This window comes from Octopus bimaculoides, chromosome 1, assembly GCF_046866305.1.
Source record: "Octopus bimaculoides isolate indiv1 chromosome 1, ASM4686630v1, whole genome shotgun sequence".
Classification (NCBI taxonomy): domain Eukaryota; kingdom Metazoa; phylum Mollusca; class Cephalopoda; order Octopoda; family Octopodidae; genus Octopus; species Octopus bimaculoides.
In genome coordinates, this window is record NC_142928.1 from 82,399,426 (window position 1) to 82,417,549 (window position 18,124).

At 35.7% G+C, this 18,124-nt stretch overlaps 1 protein-coding gene across 1 annotated transcript in view; it reads right to left on the reverse strand.

Annotated features, from left to right (window-relative positions):
- LOC106880999 (uncharacterized) overlaps positions 1-18,124 on the reverse strand; it is a 69,535-nt gene that overhangs the window by 19,178 nt on the left and 32,233 nt on the right. The window contains exon 4 of the mRNA XM_089344856.1: positions 1,981-2,109. Within this exon, the coding sequence (XP_089200982.1) occupies positions 1,981-2,109 (129 nt within the window). The remainder of the gene's footprint in view (positions 1-1,980; positions 2,110-18,124) is intronic.

The window sequence follows — 18,124 nt, forward strand, 5'->3', positions numbered from 1 at the left end:
TAGACTCAACTGACAATAACCAATCAAATTTTTGCTCACACACAAGATCTGGAGAGTTTGAAACTGCAGTATTCAGTTACCCTTTATTCTTCTAACTGTTTCCATAGAGGTAAGACAGGATTTTCCTATATTCACAGCCCACACACATTGCTGCCTGTAAATATTCAGTGAAGCTCTACATAGCGTTGTAAACTTACCCGCTGATATTTCTAGCAATGATTGTGCTTCATGTACACCTGCTTATATATATATATATATATATATATATATATATATATATATATATATATATATATATATATATATATATATATCAAACATAAATAGTATATAATTATATGCATATATCCATACATATATGTATATACCTACATCTTTATGTATAAATTCATGCATACATGGGTACAGGACATCAAAAGAACCTTAAACACAATGAGAAACGAAAACATAAAGATGAAGACAGAAAACGAACTTCTTTTCGAACAACGAAAAAAACACAAAAAGAGAAACGAGACATGCAACATAAAGAATATTTCCTTTCTTCAGTTGTCCCTGTTCCATCTACTCCGCATTTCAAAGGCAAGGACAATACGCGACTTCGTTGGAACAGTCTGTCCCGCAAAGCAAATTAAATAAAATTTGGAACATTTTGCGGAGGGTGAAAGTGTTAACAAGAACAGACAGTGACAACAAGACAGTAAAAGACAGTAAAAACAAGACAGAACAGTGAAAACAAACGGTAAGGGCTGTTAGGCCAGGACGATAGAAAAATTATTATTTTGAACGCTAGTTAGATGTGAATGAGAGACAAAAAAATCACGTCTTCTCTATAGGAAGGCAGGAAATAGAAAGAAAGAATCCCTTTCGTCACATCATGTGTCAGCGACAAGAGGGTCAAGGAGGAGGAGTGAGAGAGAGAGGGAACGGTGAAAGGAAGAGAAGAATAGGGGAGGGTTGGGAGAGAAAAGCAGAAAGGATGAAGAACAAGAGATAGAGAGAGAGATAGACAGGGAAGTAATAGTAGTAGAGTGTGCAGTAGTAATTATTAAGATAAAACTTACTTGGAGACAGTGCGTGGCGTTCGATCATATAATAACATAAATAATATATAATTATATGCATATATCCATACATATATGTACATACCTACATCTATATGTATACATACATGCATATATGGGTACAGGACATCACAAAAAACGTTAAACACAGATGGCATGGTTTGGATGAGTTTTCTTGATGCAGTATTCTAGTGCTTGACTCTTCTCTTGGCAACAAGTCCTTACTTGTTTTCACATGTTAAACTGCTGAGGCACAAGACCATTTTTGCTTACGCAGTGTCAATAACCAAGACACTTGGAAAGAAAGAAACACTCACACCCACATTTATATGTGACAAGTTTCCATATAGTTTCTGTCTACCTAATTTCACTCATAAGGCATCTGTCAACCTGAGGATATAGTAGCAGGCATTCACCCAAGGTATCACACAGTCACATATCACCCAGAACCATAAGGTTACAAGGTCAGCTTCTCACACACACAGAGATATATATGTAATACTGGTTTCAACAGTAACATATCACTTTCTGCGAGTGTCAGGTCAACCAAACAACAGTGATGCAATAAGTTGCTAAATAACACTGGCCAAATTATAAGAGCAAGAAAGAACAGAAGGGAGTTTTCAACAGGGTAGGATGTTGTTTAAGGAATGTACATAAATGACTTAACATTGATAAAGTGCTTCTGGATTGTGAAAAAGGAATCATGTTGAAAAGAAAATGAAATCAGAAATACAATTTACTTATCAATTAATGGTTATATATTACTATGTGATTAATTATACAAAGATTACATCAGAATTAGGGTCCTAATTTTCTCTCCTAGTCTCTTCCCCTTCCAGTGCACAGTAACAACAATGCATAGAAAAAAATCAACGAAGTAACAACAATTCATAGAAAAAAAATTCTATATAATCACTTGACATAATACAACAATCACATTTCCTAGAACACTCCTCGTACATGTGAAGTAGCATCTGTACCATAAGGAGGATGTGATACAACAGGGAAGTAAGTATTGACACTGAATGCATTGTTCTTGCATCAGCTTTTATAATTTAAGTCTGTTCAAAGAGATCTAATGAGAAGATACTCAACATCAACAAAATAAAAATGTTGAAAAGCAAAGCAAAAGCAGGGCAAGGTGACAAAATGAGGTTATATTTTATCATGAACAAAAACATTAAAAAACAATGAAGGGAGAGGTGGGTAGCAGCTGAGAGCAAAGTTATGAACACAACAGTCAGAATACTGCCAACATACCAGGGCTAATCATAGATTGCATGCATAGCATGCTTGCATTCTCAAACACTTAAAATGCAACATTAAGTGCCACAGACACCTACAGAATAAACAAGTGAATCATTAAAATTACTGAGACATCCTAAATTTGTTTCATTCTGAAAGTGAAAAGTTCCAATATATTTTAATTCTCCAGTTCTATGTTTAAATTAATAATTCTTATAATCACATTGTTTAAGAATGGCAAACTGACAGAAACTGTAAAGTATCAGATTAAATACCCTTCACACTCAACTCATGTCCTTTTGATGTTGACTTCACATTTCACTCATGATAATTTGATAAAATAAGATACTGTAACTGATTCAGCTGATACATCTTCTCTACAAAATATAGATTTATGACTTGTAAGAAGAAGCCATTATTATATTTTAATTAATTCCTCAATTCCAAAAATGTTCACTTCAGGGAGAAATAATAAATAAAAGTTTTAGAAATTGTGTCCCTTTGCTCTTTTAACCAAAATTAGTTATTGAAATAATCATTATTCTCATCACTAAAGATGTAATTTTAATTAGTTAAAATTTATTGATTTAGTACATTAAATATGCTGGTACTCACTTTACTACTGAGTTTTCATACTGAAAGTATCCCTATTTTTTCTTTTCTCTTTTTTACATAAACATTACTTTTTATTACTATGTCCCTCAGAATTCATTCACAAAGACAAAAAGAGAACGAAACAATAACAACAACAACAACAAACATCCCTAAGGACTATACTTCGCTGATAAGATCAGCTCAGACTGAAACATGCCTGGAGTTGACACTGAACTGTTAAAGATCATTCTCACACCTTATTCTACAGAGGGAGAGAGATAAAACTCATTGTCTACTGCATTCCGTATTCAAAGATTAGTCTTATTTTCCTAATTTCAAGGTTGACCCTACTAACCATTTTTTTCCTGTTTTCTTTTCTTAAAGAATTAGGCACTTAGATAATTTAGACATTAGCAATAATAAATATTTTATTGTCTCTCGATGAATGGAAGCCAAAGTAAATACTGACGAAATATGAACCCAGAATTAGCAATAATTCAGTGGAAAAGAAAATAGTCTGACTTTGCTCATGTTCTGCCTCACTGGAAGTGTCAGACAATACTAAAGAAGGTGCCTCAGTCTTGCAATTAGTTGAAGTAATGTTGAGATTGCTTTGGATTGTCTCAGAATCTCAGAATACTTCTGGGAAAAAATGAATGGCTGAAGAGTGTGCGTATCTCTATTTTGATTATTTACAGTCATGAGACTAGAATGTTGTTGGAAAGAATCATAAGACAGATTCTTCAAGCTGAACCAATGAGCAGGAGACCTATGAGCAGACCAACAGTGAGAAGATTGAATAATTGCTATAGTCTCAGTTGGTCACACTTAATGAGTACAGCTGAAAAGGCTAATGATGGTTGCCTGTGATAGGATCTTATGGAGGTGGGTGTCTGAGGATTTTCCCCCATGACCCTCCCAGGAATAGTGGTCAGAGAAGATGGACGGGTGGATATTTATGAATAAAAAGCAGTGTATTCAGAGGAGAAACATCATCCAGCATTTTGAGAGAAGCTCTTCTTTGCATAGATCTTCCAGTCTCAGCATATCTTAACAGATCATGGCTAATCTTATTCAAATTCACTGATTACATTTAATCTGATATTCCATTGTTTCTGCCAACTTGCCTCTCTTGGTATCTATTATTAAAACTCCCAGAAAGTTGAAAGGTGTTTGTTGGTTTTAACAGGATTAAGACCACAGCTACATCATTGAAACTTATTTTGAACAAGAATTGTTGATGATGCATGTGATTTTGAATGGAGTAGAATTAAAACAGTGAAATATTAATAAGTCTTTAATAAAAATATGAAATATATTCAACTGAACCTCTGATAAACATAACTGCATAAGTACACATGCTTTGATCATGAAAGTTTAATTGGAGTGTATGTATTAGTACTTTAGCTATAAATGTGCAGTGTTTGGCACGGAGATAGGATTTAACTAGAGAGATATTTTATAACAAGAAGAGTTAAAATGGCAAAATCAACTTACCAAATATTGACAGCATTTAAACATATTAAAAAAAAAATACTACATCAATACATGTTTTAAAATGGGTAACATCCTCTCTCTCTCTCTCTCTCTCACACACACACACACACACAATTTGAATTGCATTTATCATCTTGTACATATTTCATTCAATGCACATAGGAAAGTGGATAATACTCCCTTCTTTATGAACCTATTGGACTCTTAGAATGATGGTCACAAAACTGGGATGAGCTCCAGTCTAATGAGGCGAATGATCTTGTAATACTTAAAATGCACATACATATTTGTATACATGTGTGTGTGTGTGTGTGCGTGTTTGCACGTGTATACATTTGTAAAAAGTGGATTGAGTTCTCACAGACTTTCACATATTTTCTGTTATTTTGTTCTATACAAGCTGCATTAATTATGGTTTCTGCAAGCAGGGAGGACAAGGATCTTAGTTTCCTTGCTTTTGGTTTCTTTCATCATGTTCCATTCTTTGCATCAACCTTCTTCATATTTTATTTACTCACTGTCCAGTGTCCTTGTTTCTAAAATATATATAACCCATAAACAGAGTCTGGAAGATTGCTTGGAGATACATGGTATATTTTATAATTATGCCTAATTAAAAGTCTCATGAAAGCATGAAACTATTTGTAGCTCTTTTGGTTGTGTATTAAATTGAAATACATTTATTGCGCGCGCGTGCATGCACACACATGAGGGGGTGCTGAAAAGTTCCTGGCTTTAAGGGTATTGCAAAAGGTCTGATTGGAAGCCCAGCCTTCAGAGTTCTTTTACAGGGCTTAGAAAAACTGACGGATCGCTGCAATAAGTGTGTGAATCTGAGAGGAAAATATGTAGAATAAAGTCATAATTATCTGATTCTCCTGTATTTTCTTTTACCTAAAGCCTGTGTGTGTGTGTGTGTGTGTGTGTGTGTGTGTGTGTGTGTGTGTGTGTGTGTGCATGCATATATCTATATCTATCTATATATATATATATATATATATATGCATGCACACATTTTATATATCATCAATTAACATGCAAAGTGGCCGAGTACTTCACAGATGAGTAATTCTCAGGTAGAATCAGAACAGCACTATTGAATTAGTGGCACAATCTGACAGGTTTCTAAACAGTTTCCATTTATCCATTTTCATTCACACAGTTTGGGTTGACCAGATGCCATGTTAAATGTGCTGTGATAAGGAAATAATACCACTTTCTCTTCAACTATACTGTCTAACCGCAAGTAGAGAAAATTAATAAAAATAAAAAAAAATAATTGTTTGACTTGCCTATATGATAGCTCAGAAGCCAAAAATGGGTGTCACAGAGTTTAGTGAAATAACAAAGGAGTAATATTATAAATGTGAGAAACATAAACAAATAATGGAACATTACGCATAAGAAATATAAAAGAAAACACATAGTACAGTGTATCATGAGGTACATAGAAAAAAAGTTGTAAAAACATGGAACAAAATAGGTGTTATGTGAAAAGGGAGTAACAGTTTAATATGGGGGTTGTATATGGAAAAGGAGTGTTGTGTTAAATATGGTGTAAGAATAAAAAGGAGTATCGTAATTTTAGAAATGGGTAGCATGACACAAAAAAGAACATCACTATGTTAAACATAGGGGGCATATAAAGAAATGGTGCATCGTTATGATTTTAAAACAAGCTGCATGTCAAAAAGGAGTATTGCTGTTTGAAAAATGAAGTGTGTGACAAAGAAAACCAGTATGTTTAAATAAGGGTGGGCATATAAAAAGTGGAGAGTTATTATTTGAAAATGGCTGGCATGTCAAAAAAGGACTATCACTATTTCAAAAACATGATATAACACAAAGGAGTAGCCTATTTTTAAAATGGGTGGCATTACAAAGAAGATCATCATTATTTTTAAAATAGTTGACATAACACACAATATCACTATTTGAAAAACAGTTGACATAAGGAGTATAGCTACTTTAAAAAAAGGTGGCATAACAGAGTATCATTATTTTAAAAATGGGTGGCATAACAAGAAGGAGTACCACTATTTTTAAAACAGGTGACTTAACAAGGACTATTGTTATTTTAAAAACAGGTGGCATAACAAGGAGTATCGCTATTTTCAAAACAGGTAGCATAACAAAAAAGGAGTATCATGATTTTAAAAAATTCGTGGCATCATAAAGAGGAATATCATTATTTTAGAATGGGATACATGAGAAAAAGGAGTATCGCTATTTTTAAAATGGGATACATGACAAAAAGGTGTGTCAATATTAAAACAGGAGACATAACAAAAAGGGAGCAAAACTGTTTTAAAAACAAAAACAAAAAGATATGTTACAATTTTAAAAACGGGCGACATGATGCAAAAGAATATCAGCATGTTAAATATAGGTAACATATAAATAAAAAAATGTGTATCACAAAATTAAATATGAGTAACACAATGATATCTGTCAGTAATACATAAAGATGCAATGCAACAGTGTTAAATATAGACAAAATAGAGAAAAATGAGCCTACACTTTTGTGTGTTACAAATGAGCAAAAAGCAAAAGCTAGGATCATTTTGGTGGTTGATATAGGTAAAGATAAGTGTTACAAATACCAACAAATATCATCATATTACATTCAGGTAATAAAGATAAAAAATAATTTAGAGGATCATTAACATTAGACTATTTTAATTACAAAAAAAATTGATATCATGAAAATCTTGTCTTAATGTGGCATTCTGTAACATGAAACTTATTTTCCCATCAATTTCAAGTTGTAAAACATGGCAAGATTTCCAGGAACACAATACTTCTGTTATGAAGGTGATAACCATAACAACAAATATGACCGGTTATTGTGATACATACCATTTATACAGTGTTATATTAATATTACAACAGATATCACAATCATAATGCTATGTAAACAGTAAAACAAATGAGTTCTGCCATGAGCCTAAGTCCCAAAGTTTTATGAAAGAGTTGCTGTTGTTTATATTGACAACAGAACTTGGTTAGTATTTATTTTATTGATGCAGAAGGAAGGAAAAGAAAATATAGCAGAGCTTGGTAGGATTTTTGAACTTCATAAGTGTTATGTCTCAAGCTACTGCTATCTAGCACCTTTGGATGATCTCTACTCAACCGCTACATAACTGCTACTCGACAGCTACTCAACACTCCTACCACAGCCAGACTACCTCTATTTATATGTCTTGGGAGATCCTACTTATTTGCCTGGGGGCATCGACACAACAATAAGTAAAATATGGGATGCAACTAAACACTGATGGTATTTAATGTGATGCTTTATCAATTCAACCAATCCAACTTGCCATACACAGAACAGTAATAGAGAAACATGTTAAATTATAGATATTGTCTATTTGACAGGTTTTCAATACAGTTTAAACTCAGTCTGATTTCCAATGGTTGGGTTAAACAGAAGATTTGGTAGAAGAAACTTAAGATACTTGCCTCAAATGCCTCATAAATGTCAAGTAAACTCCTCAACCATTTGACCATGCCGGTTCATGACATCTTATGTACTAACCATATTTCAGTAGGTAGGTTGACACTCATTATATTGAAGTCTTATTTATACAAATGGTCAATGGCAGAAATTTTGAAGAGGAAGTAGAATCTATTAGATTAACCACAATACAGAACAAATACTTATTTCAGTACAGTCCAGAAAATGAGCAGCAAGGAAAAATTTGGAAGGATTTGATTTCCAAGATGTAAAGAGACCAAATACTACAAGGCATATACTGTGGCATTCTCCATTTCAGTCATTCTTGTCCTAATAATGCCAATGATAGTTATTGAAAAATTTGATTAAGTTGGGAAACGATGTCCACTGGGCAATATGTTGACACTTCAATGTGAAAATGAATTTTTAAAAATGGTATAATTTCGAGTTATAATCACACACCAAACAGCATATGGCAACATGTTGGGCACAATCACTAGGACATACTTTGTCTAGACTGAACAGGAGATCAAGGCAAATAGTTCAGATGTAATAATCAAAAGTTTGAATGAAAATGTTTGGAATTTGGAATTTTATAACCATTTTGATCTCTTTTGATCAAAAACACTGCTTGAAAGGCGAAGAAACTTCTGAAGTACATGCTTCTTGACATTTAAATCAACATGCTGAGCATGGGAGTGAAAACACCATCCTATAATAACTGGAGTACTTAGTAAGATAAAAAAAATATGAATATTTACTTGAGCTCACAATATCACAGTCCAAAAGATAGCTCTGAAAGGCGTAGCCTATATCCTATGCAAAACATTCTCAATTCAATAACACAAACAATACATTCTCTGTACACAATACATGCACATTACAATAACTACTCAATAAGATAATACAAATCATATACTGCATACATTGTAATTGCTAGGAAAAAATATAATACATCTCAGATGCTACACAATCAACACCTACTAATATAACAGAACACACCATCAGTTCACTCGTTGAACATCAGTTTTTTTTTCTCTATGTTGGACAAGGAGTCATTTGAAGCAGGGTTTTTGGAACTGGATGTTCTTCCTCTTACCAACCCTTACTTGGATTTTTCATTCCAGACGTCTTTGAAAGTACGGAGTGATTTGTCATGATGTCATCAAGTAAAGTCAATATCATCTTCATACAGTATATATGAAATACGAACTCCATACAGCAAAATAGCACAGTTCACATTGTACATATTCTACACAACATATGAAAAGCTAAAATAACACCAGAAACATCAAACTGAATACAACAACAAAGTAATATGTGTACAAACAACTATATCTCCATGCACATCAGGAACACAGAGGTGCACTTGGTTACGTAGTAGAAACTCATATAAGACTTGAAAACTGATGAAAGTAATAAAAGAAAAAAACACAAGCAAGTAATTATAAAGAGAGGTTTATTTTGAACAAAGTATATTTTAAAAAAATGTAAGTACAACATTAGTGGTATTATATAATTAATTAATTCAGTTGTTTTGTTCTGGTTATTAGGTATTAATTTATTATTATATGTGTGCATATAAAAGTGCTTGTGTCTATATGTTATGACTACACATAACACATGTAAAAGAAAGTATAAGTGTTACATAAAAAATATTAAAGAGCATATTAATTTGCTTCTCTGAAGAAAGGAAAAGGCAGTGTGCATATTTTTATTTAGTTAAACTAACTTGGTGGAAGAGTTAACCAAGGAAATTATATAAGGGTAATGCTCAATTAATTACATGCAGTTTAGTTGTTAAAAGGAAACTATGGTGTAACAAGGGCCTCTTAGAAAGGGGCAAACTGGATTAAAAAAATATCAATGCAGTGCCTGTAAGGTATAACATGATAGGCAGAAGAGGAGAAATAGGTGAGACTGAACTTAGATGTACTGAGAATTTACTGATACATCACTAACACAGAAACACCCCTAAATAGGATTTCTAAGAGGTATGCTGTCTTATAGGAGTGAGGAAACTATAGTTGATTACATTAACCCAAACACTTGATTGGTACTTATTCTATGCATGCAGACGAACAAAAGAAAGAACCAACCACAGTGAGGTTCGAACTTCCAATATAAAACACAACATAAAATATAATTTGCTCTATTGTTTATACCATCAGCCAATTTTTAATAACTCATTTTTTTTTTGCTTTACAAAAGGCCACAAATCAGTTTTGGATGTGAGGGTGGTCTTAAAAGTTCAATACTTTTAGTTTGGTGCCCTAACAATATTTTTAGCAATATTTCTAGATTAGACATGAAAAACTGAAATAAAGTGATATTTATATCTTTTCAACAGGTATTAGTGGATTTAGAGATCTGGGTGTTAAGTGGAAACTGAAAGGTAAGAATGATTACAAGTGGGCAAGTGGTTACTAGACTTATAAACTAATAGGCAAAAGCAACACAGATTTGACATTGGAGATGACTCAAATATAGAATGAAATGAGCATGTAGGTCAGAAAAAAAAAAAAAAAACTAAAACATATTAAACCAGAAGAGTGCACAAAGAGTTACACCACCAATATGATGCCAATGATCACAGAAGATTTTCCAAAACATCTTCAGAGTTGTTACTGAACAACTCACTCAACATTGCATTCTATATTAAACTTAATTTTAAACACAATGAAATCTCAAAGTTGTCTACTCTGCCTATAATTTAAATTACTTAAAATTTGTTGGCTTATGACACATTTGCAGTAAAAATACATGTCAGACAAAGTTTTAAAGAGAGAATGTAAATCGTATATATGACTGTAATAAACAAGATTTGTGGATGTACAATTCTCTGTCCTTATTTAAAAATCTCTGCATACTGTATAAAATCCAAAGAAGTGATTTACCCATTTGGCGGAATACCACATGGGTTTTTAACTTAAACAATTTCCCATTGTTCCATATAATTTGATGTGGTTAGCCAGAACCTGGATTATCTGCATTATACTAGAGTGTTTGTAAGATACCTACTTGGATTTCATATTGCTATCCATTCACAGTGTGTTTGTGTATTTATTATTCCAGAGAGTTTTAAGTTCAAAAAGAAGCTATGTCTGACTACTTAGAATAAAGTACTCAAAGGTAAGTGTGAGAGGAGAAAAATATTTTATCCATAATCATTAGTCTGGCAAAAATATATGTTCCATTTTGCCCACACATCATCAGCAACTTTTTCAGCCATAAATTAAACAGAATATATATGTGTGAGTGAGTGAGTGTATGTATGTATGTATGTATGTATGTGCACATATATATATATATATATATATATATATATATATATATATATATATATATATATATATATATATATATATATATATATATGTATTAACACTTATAAAGAAAATGCAATGTTTTATCAACCATGAAGTGATAATGGTAAAATCAGATATGCTACATGTCAGACCTTGATGCACAGCTTCAGTTGAGAATGGTGCAGGTAAATGTTTTGTTAGAAAGCCACATGTAATTTCAAATACATTAGCGTCACTCTTTCATGCTGACTGTTTCTCTTCTTTCAACATTAGGGTTACTTAAGTAGATGGTGGTTAGGAATATCTTCTGCTCTCGAAGGATTACTACTACTGGTCTTCAACTGAGTTTTGAACCACTTCTCTGGTGACCAAGGTATAGCTAGTCATATAGAATCCTATGGATGAGATCCAAGTTGGTCACATACACTACATGCCTGAGTCTGTTGGTCATTGGAAGAAATCTGTGTGCATAATCCTATCTTGCCAGGTGATTGAAATGATCTGGAAACTCTGTGAGTTGAAGGCTCTTAATATGCTGGCAGTATGTGATCCATGTTTTGTAACCACACGAGAGAAAGGCAATATAGATTGCTTTGTAAATGAAAGAGTTAGTATGGAGGCCAACAAGCATTTGTTAGAAGTACTTTCATTGAACTTTAAAAAGACAGACCTAGCTGAAGCAATGATATTTAGGTATTTGAATTTGAAAGTCATTATTAGCTGTTGATGTTATACAGGATAAAAGAAGAGAAAGGAGGGTGGTGCAGTGTACCACTGATAGATAAACATAGGGATTAGAAAAAAATTTATCAAACAGAGAAAAATTATTCAGGCAACTGGTTGACAAAATCTCCCTTCGAAATGATAAAAGTCTAAGCTCAACAAACCAAAGAGATTAACCAAACAAAATTTTTGGAAAACAAAACAATGCAAATTAACTATATTCTATGAGAAACTTGACCTTCAACATAATTAGTATGCAAAATGCTCTTCAAGGGTATTCTTCTGTAGTCATACAGTATATAGACACATGTATGTATGTATGTATGTATGTATGTATGTATATATATATATATATATATATATATATATATATATATATATATATATATATATATAGAGAGAGAGAGAGAGAGAGAGAGAGAGAGAGAGAGAGGGAGAGTGGAGTTATATGAAAATGCACAGCTTTGGAATGAAGGGTGCTAGGGTCACTATCATAAAGTTATGGGCTCAATTCCTGGACAGCATGGCATGTTGTTGAATGAAGCACTTCATTTCAAGATGTACTATTCTCATCAGTTGTAATGAGTATCGTCTACGTACTGTTGCAGGCATCTCATAATGGCTCTTTTTTTGAGGCTGTCTCTGTCTGCTTATGACCACATTTTCATTTAAAACAATTAGCAAAAGCAGAGTGCATGTTTTATTCTGTCACACTCACTTGTAAGTGGATTTAATAGACAGAAACTGAAAGACACCCGTTGTGTGTGTGTGTGTGTACACCTCCCACAACATGTGTATATATAAGTATATACATGTATATATATATATATATATATACATACATACATACACATATATATGTATATATATATATATATATATATATATACATACATACACATATATATGTATATATATATATATATATATATATATATATATACATACACATATATATGTGTATATATATATATATATATACATACATACACATATATATGTGTATATATATATATATATATATACATACACATATATATGTATATATATATATATATATATATATATATATATATACATACACATATATATGTGTATATATATATATATATATATATATACATACATACACATATATATGTATATATATATATATATATATATACATACATACACATATATATGTATATATATATATATATATATATATATATATATATACATACATACATATGCATATATATACACATATATATACATACGTATATATATATATATATATATATATATATATACACATATATATACATACATATGCATATATATACACACATATATATACATACATATATATGTATATATATATATATATACACACATATATACATACACACATATATACATACATATGTATATATATAAATGTGTATATCTATCTATCTATCTATCTATCTACTTCTAGCAATGTCATCTACTGCATCTCCTGCTCTCTCTCTGCCCTTTTCTAAAAATCGGGCAAACGGGATGCCACTTAGCTGACTGGTTCGTGGAACATCTCTGAGACATCCGACTTGGCCGTGACACCCCGGTCTCGCGTCATTTGTGCTCTACTGGTCACTCTTTGAAACACCCGTCTGTGTTCGATTTGTCCATGCACGGGGGCCATCCAGACTCCCGTCTTCACTGTGAACAGGGATTAATCTTCTCTCTTCGCTCCTTTGCACCACATGAGGTCAAATATATATGCATATATACAAACACAGACACACAAACATATACACACACACACACACACGCACACATATATATATATATGATGGGCTTCTTGAATGCAGTGTATGCCAGAATGTTTGCAAATCTAATGGAGACCTCAAAAGACATTTTAAGATCTACAAAGATCAGAACTTATCTGCAGCTCTTGGTGGTCCAAATCAGATGTGCAATCTATGTGGGTATCTTTTCAAAACATTCTCTGGTTTAAAAAGCTATATCAGATGCCATGATGGTTCTAAGGTGTAGGTACAGAAGGTGGTCAAATTCTGCATAAGGAGTAGACAACCACCATATACATACATATATATCTATGCATATATATATATCCTCTCTCTCTCTCTCGTAGTTTTTCCTTAAGGTCTTCAGGTTCTGGCTATATATAAATGAGAAACCCATTCTAAATTATCTCGCTGACATACTACGACGAAATCTCCAAGATGCAGATAAGATAGAGATTTTTTATTTATTTACGGCCTCAAACATCTCATACCTTCGCACTTTAGTTTGCCCTCTATTATTTATCTTGTTTCTCTCCATGAAATTCAATTGAATTCAGTTGTTGTCTTAAATTCATACTTATTCATTTTCTAAGCTTCCTAAATTCATGCTACGTTATTCACCTAGAATCCATTGCTCTTTTAAAACTTACGATTTATGCATTGTTGTCTCTCAAATATTTAAAATCTACAATTAAGAGCCCTATCTACTCGCTGGCGGTAACCCGCCCTCCCACCCCCACCACCGGAAGTTCATTCCTCTGTCACCCTGTCATCCTCGGCTGTCTCCCGGAACCCATCTAGTGGCCTTGGCCATCCTCTCCCCTACCTTTGGGTAGCGCATTAAGTTTGAGAAATGTTTGCAGGTTGTAGGTACTGTTTTGCTTATGAATTCTTCCAATTGCAAGTTTTCTTTTCAGGTACACGACACTGCTTTTCCCCTTCCCAGGCTACAGGCCCACACCCCCAACACCCATACTGTTAGGATTGGCACTCTCAACGTCGGCACGCTGAAAGGTAGATCTGGTGAAATTGTTGAGATGCTTGAACGAAGACGCGTAGATATGTGCTGCATCCAGGAAGTAAGATGGAGAGGAGGTTCTGCGAGGTTCCTCACAGGCAAAGAACACAGGTACAAGATTTTCTGGGCAGGAAACACTGACGGGGTCGGGGGCGTAGGAATACTTCTAGCGGAGAAATGGGTGGATAAGGTAATCGAGGTCGTTAGAGTAAGTGACAGAGTACTTAAGATCAGACTAGTGCTTCATCATAGATTAGCTACTGTCATCTCAGCCTATGCACCTCAACCGGGGCTACCAGATGGTCTGAAAGACCAATTCTATGACACCCTCTTGCAAACTACCTCGTCGACGAGTGACAGGGACCTTCTCTTTGTGGCTGGAGACTTCAACGGTCATGTCGGACGTCGTGCTGGAGGCTTCCATGGTATACATGGAGGCTATGGCTTCGGTTCCCGCAACGAGGAGGGAACCAGACTGCTGGAGTTCTGTGATGCAACCGATCTTATGGTCTGCAATACCAACTTCAGGAAACCTGCCAGTCACCCAGTCACCTACCGCTCCGGCAGACACTCTAGCCAAATCGACTACATCCTCGCCAGAAAAAGGGAAAGAGGGCGGCTTATAAATGCCAAAACCTACCCTGGCGAAGAATGTACCCCACAACATAGATTAGTAGTTAGCGACTTTGGGATCAAGGCAAAATGGGTGCCCAGAATTAGACAGGCTTGGAGGAGAAGGGTGTGGAAGCTTAAAGACCCTGCAAACGGACAGAGACTTAGAGACAAGTTACTTGAAGCATTTAACGAAATAGAAGGGGATATAGCATCATACAACGTGGAAGACAATTGGAGATTTCTGCGGGACAACCTGTTGAAAGCCACCGACCAGATTTGTGGGTGGTGTAAGGTCCCCTCCCGACCCAGAGTAACGTGGTGGTGGAACAAGGAGGTAGACAGGGCTATTAGACAAAAGAAACAGGCTTGGAAGGACTGGAAGAACGGTGGTAGCAGGGAATTGTACCAATGTGCCAGAAGGGAGGCTAGGCGACAGGTTTATTTAGCCAGAGGGGAAGCAGATAAGGAAAGATTTGCCAATGTTCTGCGCCGTGAGGACCAAAGACTCGAGGTATTTCATGTTGCAAGACAGTGTAGGAGAGAGAATAGTGATGTTGTAGGAGAGAAATGTGTTCGCATGGATGATGGTACGCTTGCATTAAATGAGGATGCAAAGAAAGAGGTCTGGTGATGCCACTACGATAGATTACTTAATAAAGAGAATGAATGGGAGAAAGAGAGCCTGCCGTATGTCGACCCAATAGAGGGACCAACTATCCGAGTTGATAGTACCAGGGTAGATAAAGCAATTAAGATTATGAAGACCGGGAAAGCCCCCGGCCCATCAGGAATCACTGCAGAGATGCTCAGAATATCTGGCAGTGTTGGCTATAGCCTAGTCACCCGTATTACGAACCAGGTGATACACGAAGGAGTCATACCCAATGACTGGTGTAGCAGCATCATAGTCAACTGCTACAAAGGTAAAGGTGACGCTTTAGATACAAATAATTACAGAGGCATCAAGCTGTTAGATCAGGTTATGAAAGTTACAGAGAGGGTCATAGCCCAACTAATTAGGGAGCGAATCAATTTAGATGAGATGCAGTTTGGGTTCGTGCCAGGTAAAAGCACTACTGATGCCTTATTTCTAGTGAGACAGTTGCAGGAGAAATACCTAGCTAAGGATAAACCTCTGTACCTGGCTTTCGTTGACATGGAGAAAGCCTTTGACAGGGTCCCCCGATCCCTTATCTGGTGGTCAATGAGGAAACTTGGGATAGAAGAATGGTTAGTGAGAGCTGTGCGAGCCATGTACAGAGATGCTGCCTGTAAGGTGAGGGTTGGAAATGAGTACAGCAATGAATTCCGGGTAGAGGTAGGGGTCCACCAAGGTTCCGTCCTCAGCCCCCTCTTATTTATCATAGTCTTCCAGGTAATCACAGAGGAGTTCAAGACAGGTTGCCCCTGGGAGCTCCTCTATGCTGATGACCTTGCCCTAATTGCGGAGTCACTATCAGAACTAGAGGAGAAGTTTCAGGTGTGGAAGCAAGGTCTAGAACTGAAGGGCCTTAGAGTCAACCTAGCTAAAACCAAAATCCTAATAAGTAGGAAGGTAGATAAAACACAAACCCCTTCAGGTAGATGGCCCTGCTCAGTATGTAGAAAAGGAGTAGGTAGTAACTCTATAAGATGTACCCGGTGCAAGCTATGGACACATAAGAGGTGCAGCAACATCAAAGGCAGGTTAACTAGCAAGTTAGTTTTTGTTTGTGGCAGATGTTCAGGTGCAATAAAGACTGTAAACAAACAGGAAACAACTTCTATCTCATTCCAGGGTGAAAAACTAGAGGTAGTCGATAGCTTCCGCTATCTGGGTGACCAAGTTAGTAGTGGGGGTGGGTGCGCTGAAAGTGTAGCTGCTAGAATAAGAATAGCCTGGGCAAAGTTTAGAGAGCTCTTACCCCTGCTGGCGACAAAGGGACTCTCACTCAGAGTAAAAGGCAGACTGTATGACGCATGCGTACGAACAGCCATGCTACATGGCAGTGAAACATGGGCTGTAACTGCTGAGGACATACGTAAGCTCGCAAGGAATGAAGCCAGTATGCTCCGTTGGATGTGTAATGTCAATGTGAATACCCGTCAGAGTGTAAGTATCTTGAGAGAAAAGCTGAACATTAGAAGCATCAGTTGTGGCGTGCAAGAGAGACGATTGCGCTGGTATGGACATGTGGTGAGAATGGATGAGGATAGCTGCGTGAAAAAGTGCCACACCCTAACAGTTGAGGGAACCCGTGGAAGAGGTAGGCCCAGGAAGACCTGGGCTGAGGTGGTGAGGCAAGACCTTCGTACATTGGGCCTCACCGAGGCGATGACTACTGACCGAGACCTTTGGAAATGTGCTTTGCGTGAGAAGACCCGGCAAGCCAAGTAAGATCGTTGCCAGTGCCCCTGGACTGGTTCTTGTGCGGGTGGCACATGAGATGCACCATTTTGAGCGTGGCCGTTGCCAGTACCGCCTGACTGGCTCCCGTAGGATTTTCGAGCGAGATCGTTGCCAGTGCCCCTGGACTGGCTTGTGCGGGTGGCACATAAAAGACACCATTTCGAGCGTGGCCGTTTTCGTGCGGGTGACACGTAAAAGCACCCACTACACTCTCTGAGTGGTTGGCGTTAGGAAGGGCATCCAGCTGTAGAAACTCTGCCAAATTAGACTGGAGCCTGGTGTTGCCATCCGGTTTCACCAGTCCTCAGTCAAATCGTCCAACCCATGCTAGCATGGAAAGCGGACGTTAAACGATGATGATGATGATGATAATATGTATATATATATAGATGTGTACGTATACACATGTATATATATACATACATGTATAAATATA